The sequence below is a fragment of the Fusarium subglutinans genome (assembly GCF_013396075.1).
Source record: "Fusarium subglutinans strain NRRL 66333 chromosome Unknown NRRL66333_c0000036, whole genome shotgun sequence".
NCBI lineage: Eukaryota > Fungi > Ascomycota > Sordariomycetes > Hypocreales > Nectriaceae > Fusarium > Fusarium subglutinans.
Genome location: NW_023502099.1, coordinates 92,082 through 118,942, shown reverse-complemented (window position 1 = coordinate 118,942; position 26,861 = coordinate 92,082). Strand labels below are relative to the sequence as shown.

General features: G+C 48.8%; 10 protein-coding genes across 10 annotated transcripts; 6 read left to right on the top strand and 4 right to left on the bottom strand.

Annotated features, from left to right (window-relative positions):
• Nucleotides 1-3,792: 3,792 nt before the first annotated feature.
• On the top strand, nucleotides 3,793-5,138 carry FSUBG_4061 (uncharacterized protein; the record flags this gene model as incomplete). Its single annotated transcript, XM_036682010.1, has 3 exons — nucleotides 3,793-4,095; nucleotides 4,145-4,486; nucleotides 4,539-5,138. The coding sequence occupies 3 exons, from the start codon at nucleotides 3,793-3,795 to the stop codon at nucleotides 5,136-5,138; spliced, it is 1,245 nt and encodes a 414-aa protein (XP_036540368.1).
• Nucleotides 5,139-7,094: 1,956 nt separating this feature from the next.
• FSUBG_4060 (uncharacterized protein) lies at nucleotides 7,095-7,861 on the top strand (the record flags this gene model as incomplete). The annotated part of the gene is made up of 3 exons (XM_036682009.1): nucleotides 7,095-7,121; nucleotides 7,178-7,446; nucleotides 7,498-7,861. 3 exons carry the CDS (start codon nucleotides 7,095-7,097, stop codon nucleotides 7,859-7,861), a joined length of 660 nt encoding a protein of 219 aa, XP_036540367.1.
• A 608-nt stretch (nucleotides 7,862-8,469) lies between these two features.
• Nucleotides 8,470-9,369, top strand: FSUBG_4059 (gluconate 5-dehydrogenase; the record flags this gene model as incomplete). Its single annotated transcript, XM_036682007.1, has 1 exon — nucleotides 8,470-9,369. The coding sequence occupies one exon, from the start codon at nucleotides 8,470-8,472 to the stop codon at nucleotides 9,367-9,369; it is 900 nt and encodes a 299-aa protein (XP_036540366.1).
• A 617-nt stretch (nucleotides 9,370-9,986) lies between these two features.
• Nucleotides 9,987-11,276, top strand: FSUBG_4058 (transaldolase B; the record flags this gene model as incomplete). Its single annotated transcript, XM_036682006.1, has 5 exons — nucleotides 9,987-10,026; nucleotides 10,083-10,270; nucleotides 10,326-10,635; nucleotides 10,689-10,842; nucleotides 10,898-11,276. The coding sequence occupies 5 exons, from the start codon at nucleotides 9,987-9,989 to the stop codon at nucleotides 11,274-11,276; spliced, it is 1,071 nt and encodes a 356-aa protein (XP_036540365.1).
• Nucleotides 11,277-11,321: 45 nt separating this feature from the next.
• On the bottom strand, nucleotides 11,322-12,232 carry FSUBG_4057 (uncharacterized protein; the record flags this gene model as incomplete). The annotated part of the gene is made up of 2 exons (XM_036682005.1): nucleotides 11,322-12,032; nucleotides 12,098-12,232. The coding sequence occupies 2 exons, from the start codon at nucleotides 12,230-12,232 to the stop codon at nucleotides 11,322-11,324; spliced, it is 846 nt and encodes a 281-aa protein (XP_036540364.1).
• A 392-nt stretch (nucleotides 12,233-12,624) lies between these two features.
• On the bottom strand, nucleotides 12,625-13,560 carry FSUBG_4056 (iron-dependent peroxidase; the record flags this gene model as incomplete). Its single annotated transcript, XM_036682004.1, has 1 exon — nucleotides 12,625-13,560. One exon carries the CDS (start codon nucleotides 13,558-13,560, stop codon nucleotides 12,625-12,627), a length of 936 nt encoding a protein of 311 aa, XP_036540363.1.
• Nucleotides 13,561-17,264: 3,704 nt separating this feature from the next.
• On the top strand, nucleotides 17,265-18,080 carry FSUBG_4055 (PR-1; the record flags this gene model as incomplete). The annotated part of the gene is made up of 2 exons (XM_036682003.1): nucleotides 17,265-18,004; nucleotides 18,059-18,080. The coding sequence occupies 2 exons, from the start codon at nucleotides 17,265-17,267 to the stop codon at nucleotides 18,078-18,080; spliced, it is 762 nt and encodes a 253-aa protein (XP_036540362.1).
• A 1,225-nt stretch (nucleotides 18,081-19,305) lies between these two features.
• On the bottom strand, nucleotides 19,306-20,817 carry FSUBG_4054 (mannitol 2-dehydrogenase; the record flags this gene model as incomplete). Its single annotated transcript, XM_036682002.1, has 1 exon — nucleotides 19,306-20,817. The coding sequence occupies one exon, from the start codon at nucleotides 20,815-20,817 to the stop codon at nucleotides 19,306-19,308; it is 1,512 nt and encodes a 503-aa protein (XP_036540361.1).
• Nucleotides 20,818-24,020: 3,203 nt separating this feature from the next.
• FSUBG_4053 (uncharacterized protein) lies at nucleotides 24,021-24,245 on the top strand (the record flags this gene model as incomplete). The annotated part of the gene is made up of 1 exon (XM_036682001.1): nucleotides 24,021-24,245. The coding sequence occupies one exon, from the start codon at nucleotides 24,021-24,023 to the stop codon at nucleotides 24,243-24,245; it is 225 nt and encodes a 74-aa protein (XP_036540360.1).
• A 672-nt stretch (nucleotides 24,246-24,917) lies between these two features.
• Nucleotides 24,918-26,337, bottom strand: FSUBG_4052 (integral membrane protein PTH11; the record flags this gene model as incomplete). Its single annotated transcript, XM_036682000.1, has 6 exons — nucleotides 24,918-25,358; nucleotides 25,416-25,624; nucleotides 25,676-25,817; nucleotides 25,867-25,966; nucleotides 26,021-26,151; nucleotides 26,200-26,337. The coding sequence occupies 6 exons, from the start codon at nucleotides 26,335-26,337 to the stop codon at nucleotides 24,918-24,920; spliced, it is 1,161 nt and encodes a 386-aa protein (XP_036540359.1).
• Nucleotides 26,338-26,861: the final 524 nt, after the last annotated feature.

The window sequence follows — 26,861 nt, the reverse complement described above, 5'->3', positions numbered from 1 at the left end:
CGAGACCACGGATCATGTTGCAGTGTTCTGGGTTTTTTTTAGTAAAGCGGAGGATGGTAGAGCATGCTTAAAAAAAAAGCACTGTCTGTTATACAGTCACTCTCGTTAAGCATAGGCAGCGATAGACCAATACATTTCTCATGATATCCCTCTCCATATTCGCATAGTCCTGAGCGATGTCAGGGTCGTCCAAGAACCGGCTTTTGTGGTTACTGGAGACAGCGAGTAATCAGTAAAGAAAGAGAGGACATCTCAGAGCTCGTCGAAGAGCTTCGTTGGTGAAGTCAAGATCTGTGACTTCGAACTAAATAGCCACGATTAAAGATGAAAAGAGAAGCCTAGCGAGGCCAACTTGTGTTCTTACCCATGGTTTCGCGATAATTGTTTGTCTTGAATTGCAGTAAGAGCTCGGCTGCTCGGCGGTCAATGGCTTTACCGATCGGACAATCAAGATAGAGGGAACCAGGCGGCTTCACTATGGAAGGCGGTGTGATGCAGTCTCCGCTGGGCAGGGTAGGCTAGTTGAGTCACCTATTAGAGACTTTGCCAGAATGGCTACGATATCTAACGTCAAGCCTATACTTACATTTTTAATGACGTTCCTGACATGCTTGGCTGTGAGTTACGTCAGTTCAGCCCATACCCGAGGAATGCTACAGAGGATACAGCGTACTGGGCTGTGTGCTGCGACCTTCGGCCCATGTTACCGTCTCAATTGCTTGGGGAGTTTTGGGTGATAGCCTATAGGAAAGCCACGTTTATATGAGCAGAACTGGGAAAATATGCTCGAGAACTGAAGACCCCATAAAGCAAAATCTGGTCGAGGGGACTTTATGTCGCTGCCTACTTATGCTAGGTACGCTAAAGGGCGGGGTGCAGAAGTGCTGAACTGCCTCTTTGGGTGTTTCTGCCCGAGCTTCTTTGACAGTTTGTCTAATGCTGTACCTTTCACTGCGCCGCAAAGCATAATTTGACAACATCAGAGATTTATCTCATTCTTGATACCCCAAAGAGGTAATTTCGATCGAATATATGGCATTGGTTGACTTGCAACCACACTCTAATGGATGCGTAGACCAGAATTACTCACATAAGTAATTCTGTCCGAGGTTGTCTCTTATACATATCGTCTAACTATAAATGCCATGCATCTATTGCAAAAGGTGCAATCGGCGCATCCAACCATCTAAAGATCTCTTATCCTGTTCTGGTTACCAATAAACGTAGCAGGGATGGCGTTCCTTGCCCTTCTTGCTTCAGTAGCGTTCCTTGTCTTGAGGCCTCTTAGTCACTATCTTCTTGATCCTCTTGACCTGAGACAACACCCAGCCCCCAAATTTCTGGCAGCAACAACTCAATTCTAGACCCTGGAGGAGACATGGCTTCAACAGCAGTCAAAAAGCATCCATCGTCAGCATGAAAAGCTTGGTAATGTTACCCGAATTGCGCCTCGTCTCGTCATCTTCACCCAGAAGCTGTACTTGACATGTATGGCGATGCTGCAGCTCGAAAGCTTGCGAAAGACACATTTTTTCACAAGATTGCTGGCAAAGAGCGCGATATCGTCAACTTCATTGATCATGGTGATCATTTTCAACAAAAGAAGTAACTTTCCAACTCATTCGCTCTCAAAAGAGTTAGGGACGTGGAACCTGTCACCAGACAGAATTTCCAGAGATTACTTGACTACCTAGATAAACTCGAGGGCTTTCATTCGAAAGACTTTTATCTGAAAACATCGTTTCCATAAATGCTAATAGCGGCATATGCTTTTTACTCTCGGATCCAAAATGCTTCGAGAAGCTACGAGCCGAGATCGACGCCAGACTAGAACCGAGACATGATGGAATTGTCTCATACGGTCCCGCTAAAGACCTTCCGTATCTGAGAGCATGTATTGACGACTCATTGAGGCTTCGTCCCCTAATTGCCTACGCTCTGCAACGTCCCGTGGTCTGTCCCCAAGGCGCAATAGTAGCGGGCCATCACATCAAGCAAGGGACGACTGTTGAAGTTTCACCATGTACTATTCGCCGGAACAGGAAACTGTATAAGAACCCTGATGGATTCGATCCTGAACGCTGGTTTGACCCAGAGCAATTGTCCAATCCTGAAGGTACTACATCGTGTTTAGTCAGGGTCCGTTTCAATGCCTTGGCAGGCATATTGCGATTGCTGAATTGCAGATATTGATTTCAACCCTGGTACGGAGATACAAAATGTACTTGGCGGACCAAGAGATGGACTTCGTCATCTTTGATCGATTCAACTCGAACCCTGGACCACTTCCTATCAAGGTGCAGCGGCGGGTATTTGTGGACTAGCCAGGTTTGGGTATTGTAATGGGAGGGAGAGATGTATGCATGGCTGTAGGAGAGGAAGAGGCATCCAATGCATCAGTACTGTCTTTATAGGATATCTGTAGTCTGTAGATAAACTCAATCGTGAGAGACTGGGAAATCCCCTCGTTGACCAGATGAGATCGGCATCGACGCTATCCCAATCGGTTTCGTGCGCTATCTTGAGTCACACTTCACAGGTAGGTCAAAGCGGTGAATGCCAAGTTGCGCCAACGACTCCCGGCCCGACGATCTCTCTCGTATTGTCCTCACATATACCCGATTTAAGAAGCTCGCTGGAAGCCAAGACCATAGTCAAGCTTATCTGACACTCCAATTAAAGTCCCTATCGCCAGTACTTTATTTGCACCTCCGTGGTCGACATCGCACTAGTCATCAATACCGAGATAGTGATGGGGTTTTAGGCCTTGATTCGCGGAATCAGTGATACCCCTGTCTGCTAGCTGAGCGCTAAGCCAAGTATCTCGCATGCATAAACTAAGCATATTCTCTAGTGCAAACATAAGAACCTTGGGATATTCCCGTATGGGTAACGTGTCCGAATCACGCGAGGTCATTAGAAAGAGGATTAGGTCAAGGGATACCAGGGTCACACGAGGCCTCTACTGCCGATCAACTCGACACTATCTCGCATTCATCCCATCATATTGCGCTATATTGCTCCCTTTGCCGGATCGACACTATGTTTATCCCTAACAAGAGGGTTCATCCCCCCCAAGGGAGGCGGCGCACCTTTCCCTTTGTGAGGAGCGGACCCGAACGAGATAGCGGTCATGGCAGAGCAAATGGCGGGGGAGGCCGATGTTCGTTAGGAGAAAAGGTACGGGAAGGATCAAGCAGGTCCAAGCATTCGAGGTGATAAGAAATTGATGACAGCATATAACCCCGCGGCTGCACCTGAACCCCAGCATTGGCAGCTTCCATGCCCTGGCATACCGTTGGACCCTTGAACGCAAACATCTTTGCAACGTCTATGAGCAATTTTCGTCTTGATGACTCGTTCTAAACAGCAATAGCATCTTCAGAGTTAGATTTATGGACCTTGATACCCAACTCCAATCATCAGCGACATAATCAAGGAGGAGCATAGTCTTGCAAGGTGGCTAGCCAAGATATTTCGAGGCTAACTCCGCTACAAGTCTGTCTTGGCAGTGGCACTTTTGCTTGATACTATTCATCCACTATCACTTTCCTTAATTGGACGCCTCGGCCGCCGTGACGATTTAGGAAGCTGAATAGTCTCTATCCAAACTCAACGCTATCACGCAAGACTTGGTGTTGATGATATGAATGATTGGATCTAATTGTATTATCAATCATTAAGGTTTATTCATGCTGATCTCTGTATAAATACACTTAACGATCACCATGATATTCAGTTTTGCTATCCTCATCCTCACAACTCATCTCCTCTTGTATCTCTCTGTTCATCATGACTAGCTTCCGCCGCCTCGCTCTGGCTCTTGGAGCTCTGCTCCCCGCAGTCCTCGCTGCTCCTGCCGACATCCTCTCCAAGCGGCAGGCTGTTCCCGACAAGTACATCATCACCCTCAAGCCTGATGCCTCCGACTCCTCAGTTGCAGCTCACTTGAACTGGGTTGGCGATGTCCACCGCCGCAGCCTCAACAAGCGCGACACTTCTGGTGTTGAGAAGACTTTCAACATCAGCAGCTGGAGCGCTTACTCTGGCGAGTTCGACAAGACCACCATTGCTGAGATCAAGAAGAGCCCTGAAGTTTGTTTAAACATCCAGTCTTAGTCATTCAATCGCTAACATGCTATAGGTTGCTTTCGTTGAGCCTGACTACACTATGTACCTCAGCTACGAGGAGTCTGAGCCCGAGCTTGCTGACCGTGCTCTGACCACTCAGTCTGGTGCCCCATGGGGTCTCGGCACGATCTCTCACCGAACCTCCGGCTCTACCAGCTACATCTACGACACCACTGCCGGACAAGGCTCTTACGCCTATGTCGTTGACAGCGGTGTCCAGGTCAGCCACACCAACTTCGGTGGCCGTGCTTCTCTTGGTTACAACGCTGTCGGTGGTGCTCACGAGGATACCCTCGGTCACGGTACTCACGTCGCCGGTACTATCGCTGGTTCTACCTACGGTGTTGCCAAGCGGGTAAGTCAAATATCATACAATCTTGCCATTCAAAGACTGAACAGCTTTCCAGGCCAACGTCATCTCTGTCAAGGTCTTCGCTGGCCGTGAGGGAACTACCTCCACTATTCTTGCTGGCTTCAACTGGGCTGTTAACGACATCACTTCCAAGAGCCGTGCTGGTCGCTCTGTCATCAACCTGTCTCTCGGCGGTCCCGCTTCTCAGACTTGGACCTCTGCCATTAACGCTGCTTACAACGCCGGTGTCCTCTCTGTTGTTGCTGCCGGTAACGGTGACAGCAATGGTCGACCTCTTCCGGTCTCTGGCCAGTCTCCTGCCAACGCTCCTAACGCTCTGACCGTTGCTGCCATCGACTCCAGCTGGCGCCCTGCCTCTTTCACCAACTACGGTGCTGGTGTCGACGTTTTCGGCCCTGGTGTCAACATCCTCTCTACCTGGATCGGCTCCAACTCTGCTACCAACACCATCAGCGGTACCTCCATGGCCTGCCCTCACGTTGCCGGTCTTGCTCTGTACCTCCAGGTTCTTGAGGGTCTCTCCACCCCCGCCTCCGTTACCAACCGTATTAAGTCTCTTGCCACTACTGGCAGAATCACTGGTACTCTTAGCGGTTCTCCTAACAGTGTTGCCTACAACGGTAACGGTGCTTAAACACTATGAGATCATTATAGAGGACGTGGATAGATATATCAATAGTGTAAAATCAATACTACCGATATGTTAAATTTGACTCTTAGAGGACCCTCTTGAACATGCATAAAGTCTGACCCAGTCTTTTTATCATAAACTTAGGTCAAGTTATGACTAGTCTAAACTCACTATCAGGCAGGTTTATAATAACATACTCTAATATACGCAACTCTATACTTATTACTTAGAGTCTAGAAAGCTCCCCTCAACTCAGATTAATAAAATAGAAATCACCATTATTAATACATAAAGATTAAGAGAAAGAAAGTTGTCAATTTGTAAGTTAAGGCTCGTACTAGCGATACATGATAATTTGGGATTTTAGGGAATAGGTTTAGCGACCGCCCACAGCAGGGAGACCAGGGGCCCCAACAGGAGGGCAGGTGTGAAGAGTGTAACACTCGTCGGTCTTGCCAATAACACATCGCTTGCCGTCGAAGATAGTGCCTTCGCCACACTCAGGAACTTTAGTGGAGATGCATTGACCTTTTCTTACGAGACGGGCGTTCTGGCGCTCCCCAGGCCGTTCTGATACGAGGGAGAATCGTGATTTGATGCCAATGTTGGGACTTTGACAATGATACCGGGGAGTCGGAGCGGGCGAACATGAGCTCATGCATGGGTTATCACAAACATTGTCTCGCTTTCGGCTGCCAAAAAGCTTACCTCCTGTCCCTGCCGAAATCACAATTTCTTCTTCGGGGAGCTTTACAGCCTCTTCTCCCTCCATGGACTTGCTTTTGGGTAATGATAGTCGTATTGCTAGAAAATGTGTCAACTGCACGGCCTTCAGCTGAATGGCTTGGACGATTCCTTGCCGCTGGGTGACTTTTGCCTCACTAACGCTGCCGCAACGCTCAGATATAGATTGAGGCCTCCCTTTAGTATGTCTTAAGGTTTGGATTTGCAGACGATCAGCACCGAGCTCGGAACGGGCCATCGGGCCTGCTGGCGGAAGGGATTTCCCCTGAGACAGGCCATACCTAACTTGTAGAAGAGGCCGTTTTTCCAAAGTTAATCTCTGAGGTCTTCGTAGATCATATATTTCCTTTGATCCAATAGTATTCCTTATGTTGTTTCCCGATTTTCTCTTTTGCCGCTGCCATCAAACTTAGTCCGGCTGCTTCTGAACGTGTCCGTCTTTGCATAAGAGCGGCCTCAGCTCAAATGCTTGTACAGGGATCTTTTCAGACACTACATAGCTTAAATCTCTTCGGATTGGCCAACTTGCGAGATCCTCTACATCCAAGTCTGTCCAAACGAGAGGGCTGAGACTGACTTTGTTGATTTCGTCACCATCACCAACCTTCGTGTGCATCTACATGAGGAATGTGCCCGCATCTCGCTATGCTTTTGCAACGAACAGGCATGTGGCGCAGGCCAATGGAGCTGTCAGACGAACAGAGCGTCCCGTGTTTTTACTATCTCATTTGAGATGGGATTTTCAGTTCTGTCTCAGATTGACGTCGGTATTTACAGGGCAAATACCGACGGAACCCCTCCTATGGACTCCTGTCGCAATTGCCTTGGAATATGTTCATTTCGGCAGGCTTTCTAAGAGTCTTCAGCCAGCCATCTTCCATGAGGAGATTCCTTGTTGGTAAATATTGAGACATGACTGGTCTTGAAGCACTTGAGACACTTGTAAGCGCTAGTAAATGACGATTAAATGTCTAAGAAAGAGGAAATTGAGAGGACGTCAGCTCAGTAAACGCCATGATACGATGGAGATGATCATAGCGTGCTTGAATTAAGTGAAGTTCGAAAGTGTCGGTGTATGATGAATAGCTGCGTATAAAGTATGGCATTGAGAACGCTTTAAAAAAACCTCTTCATCTAAACCTCAGGACTCATCTCACCACAGCACTCAAACGTTTTCAAACTTTTCTTGACTTCAATCAACTTCCAAAGCCAATCATGGTCTACTACGCTTTCCTCAAATATGTACGTCTCTAGTCTTCAGCAGTCATTAGGGGACCATCATGCTGGCCTTTTCTTAGCAACCTTCCGAGCCCAACTATCGCTACCTTCTTACAGCTCCTGATGCTGAGACCATCGACGAGTGGTGGCGAGAGGCCTCTACCAAGTTCCCAGAGAATGTCAAGCGTCTCGGCCCTGATTTCTACTCTTGGGGTAGCGGCGCTCAGGCTTGGGATCTGGCTCCATCATTCTTAAACAAGATCATATACACTTTGCTAAATGATCGAGATGGTCGTATCATTTCCAACTTCAGCCAGCCTCAAAGAGTCAGCGTCCTCAGTGGTGATTCGTAAGTTCCTTCAAGGCATTATTCTGAACTCTTGTGTCTAATGTACTGGAGCTACTACATTCGCTCCAAGACTAACCCTGAGCTATACTGGCTTGAAAAGGGTGATTTGATCTATGCGACCAAGCAGGGCCGCACTCGCTTCACCTTCCGCCTAGACGGAGACCGTGACAATGACAGAAACAGAACCGTCATCATCGGCAAGGACTACATCTCAGTTAGCGCAGTTGGGGGCTCTGCTCAGAAGTATGTCAGCGTCAACGACAATGGCGAGGTCGTCCTGAGTGGACACAGCTGCCGCATGTACTACAGTGACTTCAAGAACATGTATCTTGCCCAGGGAGAGATGGATAACCTTGGAAATGTTTCTCTTCTGAAGTCTGATGGCTTTGGTGAGGAGTGGGAGCTCGTCAAATAGATAAAAGCTAGGGTCTGATGGCCGGCATAATGTCTAATTTGTGAGCTAGATGTGTTATTTGCAGTTGAGACTTGTGGCTGAGAGCTTAAACGGACAGAACTTAGATAGCTATTTCACATCCGAAAATGGCGTCGGAGAAGCAATAAACATTTCATTTGTAGTCATAGATCATTTGCTTCCGACTTCAAGCTTGCTATCATTAATGGCCAAAACTGCTTATCTTTGCACCTGCAACATGTTGGCGAACGATTGCTGTAATTCACAGGCGTCTCCCGAGGTGATTGATCAGGTTGTAAGCACTAATGCAGTTACTGTACAGTAGCAATCACACGGCCAGTTCTATTGGTTAAGAGGCAGGTAAGCCCCATTGATCAGCGTGCTACTGTACAGTAGCAACAGCTTACGTCGACAGGTGAGTATCTCATTCAAGGCTGTGTCCGAGTAATCAATATATGGACGTCTAGGTATTTGAGGGCCTTCATTTCGGAAACATTGGAATACTCCCTCTTCCCTGCACTCCTCGTTGATGGTACAGGTCCAGCTCATTCAGCATCCTTTGTTTCGTATCAATCGCTTTACTGTTCTACCCCTCATCCCACTTAGTCAAAATGTCCGTCGCCCGATCTGAGCTCAAGTTTCGCGCTCCTCCGTCAATGCAATTGAGTGACGGCTCGATAAAGTCCAGGACATCTCCCCCAGATCATGTTCAGTCTACAATCACATCTCTGGATCGAGCCCGAGCTCGATTCGCGGTGACGGGCAATGCCATTGTGACTGGGGGCGCTGGCGATATCGGGTCTGTCGCCTGTCGGGCTCTGCTTGAACACGGACTCCAGGGACTAGCTATATTTGACCTACATTCTGATTCAGGGCCAATTACAGTCACCCGACTTCAAAATGACTTTCCGGAGGCGAAGATCACATTTACCAAGGTTGATGTGACAGATCCCGAGTCCGTTGAGGCCGCCGTTGCCACCGCGGAGCAGACCATTGGTCCCATCAATATCTGCCTCTGCTTTGCAGGCATCGCCTTTGCTGCCCATGCTTTGGACATTACTCCACAGCAATTCAAAACCATGTTCGATGTCAATACCACGGGCTCATTTCTGGTAGCACAAGCTGTTGCAAAGCGTATCGCAGGCGAAGGAACTGGTGGCTCAATCATCCTGATGGCGAGCATATCTGCCCACATAGTCAACTTCCCTCAACCTCAAGTCCATTATAACGCTGCTAAGGCGGCTGTTATCTCCATGAAAAGCTCACTCGCCGCAGAGTGGGCGGTACACGGTATCCGTGTCAATAGTATCAGTCCTGGGTACATGGATACTATCCTAAATGAGGGGGACGGTTTGGCCGAGCATAGAGCTATCTGGGCAAAGAGAACTCCATATGGCCGGATGGGAAATCCGGAGGAGCTCACAGGTGCTGTTGTCTTGCTCGCAAGCAAAGCAGGTAGTTACATCACGGGCGCAGACATCCTTGTAGACGGTGGGATCAGTGTCTTCTAGAGATTCCTGAGAAAGGACTCCGTATTAGTAGTACACTCTAGTCCAAAACTGCTACCAAGGCAATTTGATTACTCTGAACCCTTCAAATAATGAGGACTAGGCAAACCTTCTCAATATACCAGTCATCCATTAATAATCCGCCTGATGATGATCGTTCAAAACTTCCATCGCGTACATCTCGAGAGAAGCGCTATTGCATTTCACACAGAGGCAATAACGAAACACTGGTGATTTAATTCTTCTTTTCAAATTCATACCAGATATGACAAAACGAAACACCAATAGCATTATGCCATGGCTGTACGGTCGCCACGCGCACGAGGTAACTGGACAGTCTGCAGTACTTGGAATGGCTGGGTAGTGGACATTACCTCCCATTTCACAGCATTGGTTGAACCTCCGAGGGTGTAAGGAACTGTACAGTCCGTGCATTAGTGCCTCGCCCATTACTCACCGCGACGTCTTCCACTGTCTTGTCCATAAGGATTTTCATTATCTTTCAGGGGGCTCATTCAACTATAAATGAGGCGATCCCTTTTATTATTCTTGTTCTACAGATTCTTCGGGTCAATTTCTCACCTACATCCTCTGTTCTCTCAACACAGCAGACATTCAGCATGAGTAAAGTCACCTGGCTTGACAAGCTCCAGGAGCAAGGTTCGGCAACCCATCCTCTTCTCCGTCACCATTGGTCGTACTGAATTACTCGATAGTCAATATCGACATTGACTGCATGGATCCAGCAGAGGCAAAGAGATTCCTGCCTTTCAAGCCACATGATCAAACGAGCAATCAGCGCTTGGTCTACGAGCAAATAATCTCTCCTGAGAACCGCGGATTATTCTTGAAAACTGTCGAAGAAGGTAAAGATGAAGGATGGGAGATAATTCTTGATCGCATGGTAAGCCACTTGATCTATTTTTGTAGTACCCGCTCATTCACATCATCATCTGCAGAGTGCTCTGCTGTGCGCCAAAAATATAGACAACATCCAGGGCCGTGTCTTGCTTCAGACCTCAGCTTTCCACGCGTACGACACAGGAAAGGTTGTGTCCCAGGCCCGATCCTATGCACGTGAGTTCGAGAAGCTTGGTATCTCGAAGGATCGGATTTGTATCAAGATTCCGTGCACAGGTCCTGCTCTCAATGCCAGTCCGATTCTACTCAAAGAAGGGATCCGCACGCTGGGAACTTCTCTATTTTCTGTTGCTCAAGCCATCGCTGCTAGCCAGGCAAAGACGTTGTCCATTAGCCCCTACTACAACTGTGAGATCCCTCCTCATTTGTGTGCCTCTTTCGGTATGCTCACATCCTCATAGTTCCTTGGTATCATACCGACCGAGAGCAGTGGCCCAATACTAAAGACCCGGCTCTCGAACATCCTATGTCACCCAGGATCGTACAAATCCAGCACATCTACAAACGCCTTCGAGAAGAGACTGGTGAGGCGCAACCACAGCTCAAACCAGCAAGGTAGGTAACAAAATTCTAGAGGGTGAGAAGTCTTGACGCTGACCTTGCTTTCCAGCTTCATATCCGCTCGTGAGGCAATGGCCGTAGCTGAGCTCGGCTGTGATCATGCCACTATTCCTGAGGATATACTCCTCCAACTTTCGCTCCTGGATGCTGAAGCTAGCCCTCCACCTGGCAGTGATACTCACAGGAAGATCGGTACCCCGTCACAGCGACTTGCTCATCTGGCAAAAGTTGATCCCCTTGCCGGGCCTGACTGGTCTGGACTTCCAGCACTCGATATCGACTATCTGGCAGATAACGGGGCCGCACTGACCGAAGCCATCACTGCTGACACTGTTACCAAGAGGGGGCTTGACCAAGCTCTGGAGGCATTTAAGGCCAACGAGCTGCAGAGTCGAGAAGCAATCGAAGAAGCCTTAAAGCAGTTCTGAGGATCATTATTTCGTATTTCCATCCGAACCAATAATAAACTCTCATTAAATACCACTCTGTATCTCATTATCCTCTACATTATTCAGAAAAAAAGATGATGAAACATCACTTCCACTGAGACCACCAACCCAAGCCGAACCCTCATCAACGACTCCCTGTGTCCAGAAACCCTCCATCAAAGGATCACCCACATACGAGTGACTGAGACCCAGAAGATCTGGGAATGGAAAACTGGGCTCGGCCGCTGTATTTAGGCACAAGCTGAAGTTCACTTGTGGTTCCTGGTATGCTGAGACTGTTGCAGATCCGGGAGTAGATTCTAGGCTGCTTTGGGTGTTGTCGGGTGTAATATTGACATTTGTTTGCAGGCCTGGGGGTGCATAAGAATTATCGGTCGAGAACCCCACTTCACGTGTTGTCTCATGCTGGACCTGGGAGTATTCTCCTGCCCAGTTATCTCCAAAACCTGCAGGGAAGGTCCCAAAGACGTGGTTCTTTGTTTCAGCTAGTTGGGCCATAGCTTGGGTCATGGGCTTGGCCTGGGCTTGAGGCATAGATGGTCCTCCAATTTGAGCGCGCAGAGCATTTACCTCAGCGACAAGCTGATGGTTCTGGTCGACGACTTCTTGCATGTCACTGGCTGCCGCTATTGAAAGTTCGCGCTGTTGTCGCACATGCTCTATGCTCTTGTTTACAATGAGAACCTTTGTCAGTCGCCGAGTATTGGCAAGGTCGGGCAGCAGGCGCGCCAGTTCCTAATCAAGTGCCACAATAAGGTTACTTGATGATATTTTGAAATCTTCATTATAGGTGGTCTCACCAGAAAATCTTCTTTTAGTTCCCCTCGGCGTTGTTTCTCGATAGCCAGGTTCCTAGCTGTGACATCGGGCGGCAATGGCCGAGGTCGATTCTTCCGCTTGGGGCGTGAAGTTTTCGTAATACCAGCATTAGACATCGTACGATTCATTTGTAAAGTATTTAGTAATGAGCAAAGGTTGCAAAAGCGCCGTGGTTTCGAAGTAATTGTGAGCGAGATTGCGAGGGATCTGTCTGGCATTACATCACCGAATACGCTATCGACGTGGTGGGAAGGTCGATCAGATCGGCCCGTATCAGCACCGAATGCGACATTTAATTGGCCGGGAAAGTTACTGAGTGTGCGTTTACTGTACAGTAAACATGTGGCACAGGAGGCCTATGATTATAATGAGGCTGGGAGGTTGGAAGGATGGATAGCATAATTCATGCGTCTCTCACAAATTATTTACTGATTTATGGTTGTTTTATCCTTATTGATATTTCTGTGACTTCTCTGATTCTCTGAAGGTATCATAGCTTGCCCTCTGATCAATTATCGTCAAGTCCAGCAAGAAAATCAGCCGATGGCACAAAGAATGTCGAGCCTGTAACGGCCTTGGAATAGTTGAGAATTCGATCATGCATCCCAGGTGGAACACCGACAAACATTCGCTCAAGCATTTTCTCGATAACCCAGAGTTTCTTTGAGTACCCGATAAAATATGTGCCAAACTCACCCTGGGCCGGGGATCCGAAGGGCATATTATCACGTAGAATATCATGCTCACTTCCTCCGTCGTCTTCAATCGTGGCAAGACTCTTATGGGACTGCTGCTGCCCTTCGTCCGCGTCATCAAGCTCGATATTATCCAGCTTCGTGCGTCCAATGATGGCTTCTTGCTGTTCCGTCTTGAGAGCCTTCCACGTTTTGAGGTCGTGAAGATATTTCTGCACCACGACATAGCTGCCTCCTACAGCAGCCGAGTCATCTTGTGCAGTGATAAGCACCGACTCTTTGACATCGGGTCCGACTGGATTGGCAGTCCCGTCGACAAATCCAAGGACATCCCGCGTATCAAAATACCTAAAACCAACCGTCTCGTCTTCAAGCTTGACAGCATCACCAAGTCTATCCATGAGTTGTCTTTCAAATTCAAATGCCATATCTCTTCTCTCAGAGCGAATATGGAAGAAGATATCACCTGGAGTCGACACAGCAGTATGCTTTGATCCCTTAAACTCTTTGAAAGGGTGTAGCTCGTTAGGCCGAGGGAGTTTGGTCAATCGGTCCCATGCCGAGCTTCCAATGCCAACGGTACATGAGAGATTAGCGGTTTGGTGGCGAATTGATATGTTCTTGGTAATGTCTGCAATGCTAGACAATGTTGATCGGATTGTTTTGTTGGCATCCGGGTTGTCTGTTGCCGAGAGAACGAGGAATGTCGCGGACTGCGACAAGGGAGATTCCACCGCCTGAGGGTTCATTTTCAAACCGGATGGAATGGAACGTGACAAGAAGCGCCTTGGCTTACAAAAGGAGGAATTTGCAACTTTTAGCCAGTGAATTGATGTATTACGTGAGACAGAAGGACCCAATGGTGCCTGATACGTGATGAGGACCCGACTGGACAACATGTCTTGGGAGTCTCGAATAACGCCTACGATAAATTGCTCACACTTGGCAGCGCCAAATGCGACATTGGCTGGCTCGTATAGCCTCTAAGTGCATATTAAGGGATTACTACACGACTTTGGCTGACATGAGCTTTGTAAGTCTTCAGTAAATGCAAGATAACATCAACCTTATTGGAGGTCTCGGCGTAATCATGACGCAGAGGGCTTACTTATACTGATTGCGGAATGAGTAATTGGCCAATGATGAGGTTAGCAAAATAATCAACGCTGGCGGGGTTGTTCTCACGTTTGGACTTATCGATAAGTGGACTGTTGGTGGCCTAACAGATAAGAGCCTGCTCACGCTTTGATAAAGCTAAATCAGTTACTGTAGCATCAACGCCGTTTTCGCCGTATCCTGAGCCAGCGATGGTTGAAATCATTCGCAGCTACCATACAGTGAAGGGGAGGATAATTTAATACTTGCCAGTTTGTTGGTGATTGCTTGTGGGCATTGAAGATTATGGGCAGCATTGTGCCTGCAATGTGCCAGATCAACCAAGGTAACGATGACCATCCAATCTTATGATCTGAATATGGACTGTTAACAAGGTCGCGTCAGTTTTCAATTGTAGATTCATTGCAACTCGGTCATCGTAAATTTTAGAAGTCATTTATTAATATTCGTATTACATTGCAACTCTGATATTGGACGGTGGCTGTAGAATAAGTCATTGACCTACCCTGAATACCTGTCTACAGCCCTGTTTGGACCGAGTGATTTGCTTCTGACGCCTGTAAGCATACACTGTCTGGTTGAATCTTTGAGACAAACTATTATGTTTCTTTGTTTCTTATTGACAACTCAACAGTTTCGTTGGTGATTCCACGCCATTAATCGCGGAACTTCACGTGTCGCATGAATTACTCCTCAGACCGTCGACCTGGCATATCAACCATACGAGGATACTCACGGCGAAACTTCCCCACGAGAGTTGTTTACCCTGTAAGCGTCGTATAGTGATGAATAAATGCCGTGCTACAAGGATCTGGCAAGGCGAGGCGCCGGCAGAAATTAATCAATCTGACAAAGCAATAGTCGCAAGCCATGGCCTCGTTAGGAAGGCAGCTGATGTGGCGGTTTCAGAGGAATACGGGAAGTTTAAGATTGCTGGTTCGTGCGCAACAAAGCCCAGACTCATCCATTCTTGCTGGCATTAGTGCATACGGCAGCGCTTTGGCAGCTTTTAGGTTTGTGTAGATCGTCTTTGGATACGATACAGCGTCTGAAAATATCTTCAAAGAACCGTCTCTTTGAATGAGTCGCCGCTTGTTTCAACAGAGTTGGTCTGCTTACGCGTAGCCCACTTGGCATTCCCCGCTCGCCAAGTTCTTGCACAGCAAGGCACAGCACACAGTGCAGCATGCATGATGGAAACAAAGCCACCCGATCAGAGGCCAGAGGGATAAACAATCGTGTCTTGCGGGAGAACCAGTGGGTGAAGGAGGGAGCTGAAACCTCATTGTTACAGCGAAATTTGACAAGCCACGATCCCAGTTTCCGGTTCTAAGGCTCGGAAATGATCAAATATCAATGCGAAACCAATCGTAGTCATCCAGAATCCTATCGGAAATAAGCCTTCTCGGGGCGGGCCCTGTGTCTACAGGGCAGAATTTCTTGAACACGGACGGACCGGCTAACGTTAGTCTGCCATGAAATGCACGTCCATCCAAAGCGGATCATTTGGGCAGATGCAACCTCAAGTGCCAGTGCCAGTGCCAGCTTCCGATCATCAGGAACATCGGCAGACGAGAGATTTCCTTTCGCCGATCACTGCAGTCAGTCAGTCAGTGACCTTCTGTGAGACCTGGCACACGAGGCGCGCATTTGCTATGATCGACCGGTCGCCTGGCGTACGGTGAGAAACAAAGGGCGCTTGCAGATGATAATGATGATTGGGCTTTCGTCAGGGAGAAGCGCTGTGGCGTTGTTTCGATGACGGTCTGCACCCGCCAGGTCCGACAAAGAAGACTCAAAACACCGATGGCTGTTTCAACAAAACAAAACATGCTCAACAGCTAGAGGGATCCATTGTATGAGGAGTCTGCTGTTCTCGTTGAAACCCCCTTTTGCTCTTTTGCTGGTCTTGGGCCACGTTCGATGACATTCTACTGAGCGGACAGTGGCATGTATTGCAAGTTTGGCGGAGTGCTAGCCATCGTGGACCAATGATATAGTGCATTCGTCCCTTGCAGTAGCTGCAGTTAGCCTGTTACAGAGGCAACGGAACAAACGAGTCAAGAAAAAGCTAACAAACTTTTTTAACTTGACAAAACACGACCGGTCGTCTCGGCCCCCTTTCTCACCTGCAAATGGAAGGAAGGAGAATAATAACGTAAGGGAATGAGTGAGTGAGTGAGGAGAATTTGTTGGGTTTCAGCAGGGTATTTTGCATCACTGCCAATTTTCAAGGCTGATTTCGATCAATCTTGAAAACATCCTGGCCCTGGTCGGCAGATCCCTGTATTTGGGGGATCACATTACGAACTTGTAACTTTATTTTATATTGGGAGGCGTCGCCCGTGATTACAGAAAACCCGGGGGGATGAGGATGGTCCATGTCTGTGCGACGAGACTGGACGACCTAGACGACACCAATGCCCAGCTGTCTTAGATGCGCTTTGTGCTCCTTGACGCTCATCATCATCACAAAGAATGCACTAAAGCGCTGCACGTACCGTTCGTATTCCCCCGCCCCATCCCCCGTGGCCAAGGGCGAATGGTAGCAATCCCTTTTGCCGCCCTCGTCTAGTGGCGTCAAAATACCGCGCCGGCATGTTCAATCAGTCCCTGGTCCAGGAACAAGAACAAGCCCCGGCATGTCATCTCGTCTCTTTGCTAGCTGATTGCCGCGTCAAGGCGAAACGCGCAGACAAGATCTGGGTAAGGATTTAATATTGCAGGACTGGTATGAGGGGTTTCAGTGTGGCATCCCTCCCCACACTCAACCCGAGCTTCCCATCCGGAGGCTCGGGTGTCAGCTGCGAGACCTCGTATTGATTGGTTCGGCAAGCTGAGGCCATCAACGGTTTTCTTTTTACCCCTGGTCTAGTCTAGCTAGTTTAGTCTGTCTACCCCTGGATCGAGCAGCCCATCGGAGCATCATCCCTTTGAAACACAGAACTCCGCTCTTTCAATCAATTCGACGTCGTCTGCTGTCCCTGCACGGCCCAGGGCCCAGGCTTGCACTTCGAATTTCGGTTTTCACATGGCACCACACCAACTGTCGGGATCATTGTCATGTCTCATCCAATGGGATCATCACACTGGTCGACTGCTGTACAACTATATTATAACCTTGACTCCCGCCCCCCCATCTTCTGTTTCTTTTCCTCTTCAGACTCAAATCAGTCTTGTCACTCATTCCTTAACAGGCAAACCACTCATTTATCCTTGAAGGATCATTTCTACATTCTTTCACTCTTTAACACGTTCTTTTTAAAGCAACTCGAACAATTTTACAGCCCAGTCCCGGTGACGTTAACCAATAACAACAACAAAACTCTCAATCAAGATGCATTTCTCAAGCTTCGTCGCTTCCATGATGGCCGCTGGCGCCATGGCCGCTCCCCAGGGCAGCTGGGGCAACCCCAACAAGCACTACAAGGTCGTTACCGAGTATGAGTACGTCACTCACTACGTGACCGCTGGAGGCAACGCTCCCCAGGCCACCTACGTTCCCGAGCAGCCCGCCGCCGCCCCCGTCGTCGTCGTCAAGAAGCCCAAGCAGAACCCTGCTCCCCAGCCCACCTACGTCGCTGCCCCCGAGCCTGAGCAGGAGGAGGAGCCCGTCACCACCCAGGAAGAGGCCCCTGCTGCCACTCAGCCCAGCTCCGACTCTGGCTCCGGATCTTCCAACCTCGACGCTGATCAGCAGAAGGCTCTCGACCTCCACAACGAGGCCCGTAAGGCTGTCGGTAACGAGCCTCTCTCTTGGGACGACTCTCTTGCCTCCGGTGCTCAGGAGTGGGCCGACCACCTTGCTCAGCTCGGTAGCCTCCAGCACTCTCAGGGTGAGGATGGCGAGAACCTCTACATGGGCAGCGGCTCCAACCCCTTCGCTTCTGCTGTTGAGGCTTTCCTGAGCGAGAAGAGCCAGTACAACGGCGAGGCCATCTCCGGCTCCAACTACATGTCCTTCGGTCACTACACCCAGTGCGTCTGGAAGACCACCACCAAGGTCGGTATGGCCGTCGCCAAGGACAGCTCCGGTGCCTCTTGGGTTGTCGCCCGCTACCAGAAGCCCGGTAACATGTAAGTTCCCATAACTCTCTACCATTGATGCAACATTCGCTAATCATGATACAGGATCGGTGACAAGCCTTACTAAATGTTAACACCGACATGGACGAATGCTTAGGTTCGGGACAGCTGGAAGCGATCTTTTGATGTATCTTTTTCACTTCAACTTATGAGAGCGACTCACCAGGGCTATGAACTCACATTTCACTTCTTGAATAAACCATTCGCGTTTTCTTATGCGGATTATTTGGTTTACTGACAATATGTATATACTTGTCTCACGCAATTACGACCTTTGCATTCACGTTCATGATAAACTTTGTCTCTCTCATGCGTCTTGGTCATATGTTAAGTGAATGAGTGAGTATTGACGTTCCACGAAACGAGCACGAGGACAGTTGCTGTAACCGTGACGCAAAGTTGTGCAGAGTGAATCGCACGCGTCTTTGCTTGTGCAATATTACAACATGAGCCTTATCAGCCGACACTTACGTATGACAGGTACAAGTGTGATGATGTATGATCCCTCACCTGTATTTCATAATCTCTTACAGCAAAAGATTCTCAAACATCATTTCATAATAAGACTAAAATTAATGATTGTTCTTCTACTCCGTATAGCTCATTAATATTATCTGTTTATCTCACAATCCATCGATGCTTGGTTCCCAGAATCGTCTTCAAATCTGCCCGCATGTAAGGTTCGTCCCAGTCTGTTAACGCCAGCTTGGCCAATAGCACCAAAAAGGTAGATGTCCTATGAGACTCCGGCATAATATCTCATGATTTCAGGCACGAAATGGTACTAATTTGTATTCCCGTTCTGGCTTCTCCAAGTTCTGCGAATTCCGTTCTGTCATCCGAAGCGAGCGCGAATTTCAAACGACGACATAGCATCTCCTGTCTTGATGCTTCACCAAACACACGGCACTAACTCACTAGCCGATGCCTTCCTATCAAGGATCGATCTGCGCTAACTGACTTCGAAAAGCAACAAGCCTGTGACAGTTACTTCTAGAGTCTAGAGAGCCTCGTCACCATGAATCAGTCTTTGGATATATTGGCGGAGAACATCAGACAGTGTCACAGCAAGATGGAACGAATCGTCATCAGATCATAGCGTAATCATTAAAACTTTTTGGGCGTCTATTACCCTTTGTGTCTATCTAAGGTGTGCCTTCTAGGACGGTATACAAACCTGCGTCTAAGCCTAGCGCACCATTCCAAAGTCATTCATTAACCGATCATCATCATCGCTTCGCTGTAATTTTCCCTGCCCAGAACAAGTCGATAGGTAACGCCGCCGATATCCCTTAGTTGACATACTTGGGGATGGTCTCCATCACACCATCCTTGGTGATGAGCTCCATAGCCTTGGTCACCTCGTCCAGGAAGCGCTGATCGCCTCGCAAATCGTCACCGAACAGCTCTCGGACGCTGAGAATAGAGCGGGGATCCTTGCCGCCCTCCTTGGCCAGAGCTTGAAGCTTCTCGCGCATGGGATCGTCAACCTCGAAGGTGTTGCCCTTGTCATCAACTCCTTTGATGTAGATGAACCAGCCAGCAGCGACGAAACACAAGCGGCGGAAGGGGCCAGTAACCCAGATGTTCTCGGCGATGGAGGGCATGATGAACTGGGGGATCTTGCCGGAGGCGTTAAGAGCAACACGAGGAATCTGATCCATGATGGTAGGGTTGGAGAATCGCTCCATGAGGGTGTTGCAGTACTGGTCGATGTCGACGCCGGGAATCTCAGGGAGAAGGGGCTTGACCTCCTCTTGCATCATCTGCCAGACAAACTTGCGGTAGATGGGGTGCTCCATGACCTCGTGGACGTACTTGAAGCCAGCAAGCTGTCCGGGGTAAGCCATGGCGGAGTGACTGGCGTTAAGGAGACGGAGCTTGTGCTTCTCAAACTGCTCGACGTCGTGTACATCATGGACAACCTGGACACCGACCTTCTCGAAGGGAGGGCGGCCATCGGCGAACTTGTCCTCAACAACCCACTGCATGAAAGGCTCGGTGACAACGGGCCAAGCATCCTCGATGCCGAAGTTCTCAGCGAGCGACTTGATGTCGTTCTCAGAGGTGCTGGGGGTAATGCGATCAACCATGGCGTTGGGGAAAGCACCCTCCTCGTCGATCCACTTGGCAAGCTCAGGGTTGCGGAGCTTGGCGAAAGATGTGAGCATGTTGCGGGTGATGGTTCCGTTCTTCTGCATGTTATCGCATGACAGAACGGTGAAGGGCTTGCGACCCTCAGCGTGACGTCTAGCCAGAGCGGCGTAGAGGAAGCCGAAAGTGCTAATGGGGGCGTTCTCATTCTCGGGCTTAAGATCGTGCTGAATGTCGGGGTGCTCGTCCTTCAATTGATGGGTGTTCTCGTTGTAGTAGTAGCCACTCTCAGTAATAGTGAGAGAAACAATACGTGTGTCGGGATGAGCCATCTTTGCGATGACAGCCTCACGGTCATCGGGGGCGAAAATGAAGGAGTTGATGCTGCCGACGACATCGGCGAAGCTGCCCTTTGCGGAGCGCTCAATGACTGTGTAGAGATGGTCTTGGGCGTTGAGGACATCGCGCATGGCGGCATCGTTGGGTCGCAGGCCGATGCCGCAGATGGCCCAATCGCGCTCACCGTGCTTCTCGAGCAGATTGTCTACGTAGACAGCCAAATGCGCTCTGTGGAAGCCACCGACTCCGACGTGGACTATGCCCTCCTTGAGGGACTTGCGGTCGTAGGAGGGGACCTTGACCTTCTGATCTCCCTGCTGTGACGCAATAGAGGAGAGGTTGCTGCTGTTGAGCTTTAGGCGTTGTGTCATTTTGGCGGTTGTGATTGTGATTGTGTGTGGAGGAGGAATGAGAGAAGGGAGGAAGATGCGACTGAAGAGGGTATCTAGGGGTAGGTTGAGAGGAGGTGTTGGTTGGTATGAAGAGGTGAAGATGAATGTGCAGATGAGGAGAGGGAGATGAAGTTTTGATGTTATGAGGAATGAGGTCACCGCTCAAATGCAGATGCTGACCGCCGGGTTTTGTGGTTTCTTGGATAAAGAGATAAGGAGAGGTCGGAATAAATTCGGGCAGCGAAAACTCGAACGTTCCCCCGTGTTCGGTGGACTCGTTTGCTCAATTGATTTTGTCGTTTTATTTTTTTTTGCTTGCTTCGAGGTTGGCGTTGTGTGGCTAAAAACTTAGTGGAGTGGGAGCCGTGGATCCGCGGTGAGACCGGGCTTTGTTTTGTTTTGTTGGTGAGGGGAGGGTGAGGTCAAAAGGCCCCAAAGATTATGGGGCCTGTGACGTTAAAGAGCCCCATAGTTTAGCTTTTATCAGCTTATCACATCAGCGCTTGATTCAATCCCAATTCTTGCTGCCTGTCATGGCAGTTCTTTAGTGGCGAATGATGAAAGAGATTTTCATCATGTTTTCTTTGTTTCCAATTCTGCCCTCACTGTGCACTGCCAGGTGCAGCACTGCATGCAAGCAATGCCCCGCAGACGCCGCAGAAACTGATCAGCACTGCACACGCCGTCATCGGCAGAAAAACTTGCATCATTGCTGCTTATCAAGACCTCTTATCGTGGAGCGATAGCTAAGGTAAGGAACCTAAGAGCTACAGTGGGTATCTTTCAAACAAGCTCAGGGCTCAGGCCACCTACACCTTGAAGGTCAAGCTAAGCATCGTGGGGTTGAGTGTTCTTTGGGGTAGAGCAAAAAAGTCGGCATGTCCAGGTGACCACTTGATCCATGCCGACATGAGCCTCATGGACGCGGCTCTCAACGCGATAGGTCCCATGACCTGCTTATGCATGTCGTTGAGCTGAAGAAGCAGGGGTAAGCTGAGGTCCCTGATCCTCAATGAGCGGTCAACTCAGGTACCGTCCCTGTAGGCAGCAGCATAACCAATGCTAGCGCGCGGGATGAAAAGAGCCTCTAGAGAACAGACTTTGTCTCCCCACGGAATGGGCACGATAAAAACCACTATATTTGGGGTAATAAACACTAATGGAATTGACAGCCAATTGCTTCCGGTCCAATTGGTCACTTCTTACTCCGAACTTCGGATCAGGGTTTTGCGCAGTCCGCGCGTCCTCACCTGTATGTCGAGGTGAGGTGAGGTGAGGTGAGGCAATGACAAACTTAGAACTTGCGGTGTCAAGGTATGCTTTTTGCAACCTCGGTACTTCGGGCGCTTCAATGCAACCCGCGTCGACTGTATCACGCGCCAATCCATTACAGTCACATCAGACCATTGCCGCGAAAATGTGACGCGATGCCATTGCCATGACAAAAGATTGTGCCGCGGCACAATGATAGCTCACTAGAAAGCAGAGATGATTAGGTCTTTTGTTATTGTTCAATTAAAACTAACTCAGCTTGCAGCAGGCATGCAGCTGTGAATTCTCAAGAGTAACGAATGCTACAGGTTGACTGCTCCGATGTAACAGAGGTCGCATTGATGTTCTGCGAGGTGTGAGTAAATGTAAATGCCATCCTTCGGACAGGATGGAGTGAATATTTGGCATTGAGCTATCGAGTAATTGTCCGCCAAAAGATAAAGCGTTGGGCATGTTATGAGCAACCTTTGCAATCACGGCTGGATGTAATATAGGTAAGGTAGTCAAGGTTTCATCCCTCCTGCGGTCTGCTACAAGTTTTGAAATCAGAGCTCGCGATTGTCTGACGACAGAGATTGAATGATCGTGAGACTCGATTGTGCAACTCAGTATACATCAGACGATGTCGACCAGCTCTTCGTAGACATACGCTATTTTCTTGTCAATGTGAGCGAGTCACCAGAGCTGTAGCAACCATCTGGCTGCACATTCGTAAGGAAACCAACCCGGGTCTTACCAGATACCATTCGATTCGCAGCATGTCTTAACTCTACGTCTAGCCTACCGGATCAACGGCTGGATATAGACTCACCAATGCCTGATTCCTTCGTAAAAGTCAGCCATCTTACGGCTGGACTGCGACGGTCCGATGCACCAACCCGCATTGTAGCCCGTCCCGCCACGTCTAAGTGGTTGGTGGAGAAATGCATGTCTTTGATCGTCCTCCCGCGCAAATCCCGTGTTTCCAGGTCCGACATCCGATTCGCCCTACCTTACTCGGCAATCTCAACCTAGTCAGCCATGCGGTGATCTACGATGGGGCTGAAATCTTCGAACTCTATGTGTTCAGTCCTCAGATATCTCGCCTGGGAGAGCCAGAACATTTGAAGCCTCAACCTTAAAGGATGGAGGCCAGTTAGCAATAGATCAGGAGGCTCTCTGTTGTGTTTATTTTGGCATTACCTTTACGAGATCCAACGGTTTCCTGCTCCCGGAGCCCTTTCCAATACACCCGCTCATACTTTACGCAAAAGGCTCCTTGCATGTGTCTCAGACTCAGTGGTGACACAAGAAAACATGTACGATTCATCTTACTCCAGCCGTTTCGTTGCCTTGACTCATTCTGTATACGCCAAGAGACCATCAAGAATTGGATTTGATGCCGTTCTCAGATATCGGAGTGGGGAGATCCTAAATTAGCTGAAACATGGCCAATAGACTCTACGACTTCAGAATCCGCCACGGAGCAGGATGATAGCCCTCACAAAACTAGGTTTTGCTGCCACGGAAAGACTAACAGAGACCTGAGAGCTTATGTCCCGGTAGAACCATATGCAGATGGAAAGGCTCATGTCCAGATCATAGCAAGGTTGAGCTCAAGGAGATTTTGCTCATAACGAAAAGTTGAAGAGAAAACAAAGGACAACGATGAGAGGGCCGGCCATTTATAAGTATAGGGACTTTCCATTGTTCTCGTCAACTCACAATCATTCTAATCATTGAGTTTAGGTATCTCACTGAGTGTCTCCCATTACTAATTCTTACACTCGCTTATCACGAACAACCAATATAGAAATCCCCGTCATCTACGACCTGGCTGCACTTTTCTGTGCTTTCAACGTCAACCCTGACTGCGTCGAAGGTCATCGTGAGACAATTACCCAAGCGATGTCGTGGAATTCAAGTGCAACATGTATCGCAGAGCACCACTCGCAAGAAGATTGCCTCGGCCAAAGTCTGCCCTCTGTCAGGCTGCTGTTGTCGAGGCCTGCTCATATCAGCCTCCCTTCGAAAATTGCATTATCTCCAAGCCTGACGGAGAAGATCGCACCAGATCAGACGTTATCTACATGGCAAAGGTTGAGATCGACGACCTCTTCGTCGAGCCTGATCCTTTGGCCGAGACCGATGCATAGGCCAAAGAAGCTTGCCTTGTGCGATAGGCTGCTCTCGAGTATGAGCTGCCCGATTCCAAGGCTACCGTCGCTGCCTAATGTTCGGGATCTTCAACCTCGAGCTGTGCTCAATGCGGTACCTTGGGAAAGACTGATTTGTGTCATTTCCCTCGGCGTCTGAAGCAACTATGTAGTCGCTTGCAAGGCCGGATGCGCTGTTGTTAGAGACGGCACGACATGTCGTTTCTACGCCCATGATGGAGGAAGTCCTGATGCTTATCTTCCCTACTACAAGCACATTGGGGACTTAGAACCCGCTGGTAGTTTCAAGGTTGGAGGCGCATGGAGCTCATGGGATAAGGAGTGTCAAGAAGGCATCAATCTCTGAAGACACTCTACGGGGCATCTACGGCATTAGGGCTAAGGTACTACGGAGTATTATTACATGGCTCCAATGTCGTTGCACCTTGGTCGAACTCGTTATTTCGAAAGTTGTGCCATCTGTAGTAGTGATTGTATGATAGGCAAACGATTTAAGAAGTCCACCGTTGCTGACGAGAACAAGAAAATAAACGCTATCGAATGTGATCAGACCCATTGACAATCGACGCCATGTCTCATTATTATGTGATATTATTAGGCCTTTCTTCGGTATACTGTATGCCTTTTTATTTCCAGCTATTCAGCTCGTTCCTACCACGACCCTTCGGAACCTTCTCTGCTCCTGCTACTACCGCCCTTCTTGTCTTCATGAATTACTTCAACCACATTCGAAACAACAATCCCTTTCGACGTGCTATAATCCGTCAAGTCGTTCATACGATGGGCTTCTGCCTTGACAATCCTTTCCTCGCTATTATTGAATGACATATTCGCTGATATGGGATTTGCGGTCAGAGGTCCTCGTCGGCTCGGGTCGTTGCTTTTGCCGCTTCGCCCCCCTCCACCAATTGTCTGAAACCCGGAAGGATATTGATAGGACGTCTTGTGAGAGGAGCGCAACACACTTCCGAAGATTGGCGTGAGCCAGACTCTGAAGAGCGGAAAGAGGATCGGTAGATTGGTTGTCATTACGGCGACAAAGGCTTCGCGGGTGCCCCAGCTTCCAGCAAGCTCGGCTCCATGAACGGGATCCTACATACTAGAGTTAGGTCACTGTATCGGAGAAACAAGATTTAACAGAGAACGTACCACGAGGACGAAAACACTCTTCAAGGTTGCGCAGACAAGCACAAAGATACCGGCCCCAAGCACGATCGTAGAAGCGATCTTCTTGATCGTTTTCAAGCTCGAGCCCCAAAGCATAGGGAGGGGGATTGCGATAAGATAGATATCAGTTGAGATGTTGGCTGCGAATGAGACCCAAACAATAGGTTTGGAGATGGCTGGCTGACAAGAGTCTAGAATGAAGAGTTAGTACGCACATGTGCTGTCAAGACTGTGATACTCACTGCCGGGATCCGGGTTGATCTGCCAGTATTTGTGGAATGGTTGACAGCCAGCAAATATAGCTATCATAGTCGCAATGAAAGTGCCGATGACAAGGCCGAAACCCACGTATATCCGGATGCGATAAGGTCGGCCAAGTCCCGTCTGGTCAAAGTTAGATGTGTTTCTTTGTGATTAGTTCGAGGCTTCATACCGTCAGACGAGTATAGAAGTATAGCATGGACAGCTTCAAGGACCAAATAAGAGCGGAGTATATGGTCCAGCCGGCGACCTGAATCTTGGAACCAATTATTCTGGAACTTCCAGTAAGTAACGAGTTGAGAGATGAATGGAAGTACACTACCGACCGGTAGTCATATTCTGGGTCGCTGGGTGACAATGCCGCTCGCTGAGCATCTGTTATCCCATTGTTCGCGAGACCATGGGCAAGGATCCCGATATTGTATGCAAGAGTTGTCTGGATTGTGTAAAAGGCCTGCTGAAGTCAATATCCAACTAGTGTCCACAGAGCTTGATGGGAACTCACAATGGAAATTGCCATGAGATAGTCTTCAGCCTGCAGACTCCTAAAACCGTCCACTCTCATACGAGCATAAAATCTGAGGATCGTTGATGCGACGCCAACCGCATACAGCGTCCAACCTTCGACGACAGGGTCAGACATCTTCAGAACCAACAAAAGTATCAGAAGCAAAAGAACGGAAGAAAGGAAGAACAGAGATCAGCGGCCCATGGGCCTGGGTCCTGGAAACTTCGCCCCATAAGTAAGTCGGTAGGGGCCTGAATGCACAGAACCTTTTTCTCTTCCACTGAATCACAAGCTTCCCAGAATCTGCACCCCTGAGATTAGACTGCACATGCTACCAGGAAGTCTTAGCTAAAGGTGTCAAAAATAAGTTCTCTGATGGCCCGCTCAGTAAGAGTATTCTTGCCTCATTCTTTTTGTCATCGGGACAGCCTTGGGTTCTCTTGCCTCCCCTGGCCATGCTAGACATGCAATGTTCAGTTGGATGGTGCTCGGGGATAGCTGGAAATATTGGGGACCGAGCCGTACCTGACGCTAATCAGTACAGTAGCAGGGCAAAGTCTGGCTAGCTCATGAAGAAAATGACGCGCCAAGAGTTGAATGGTAAAGCCTGTGATACGGCAAGCTACGGCTGAGAACGCCACGCACGTAATGAGCAGTAA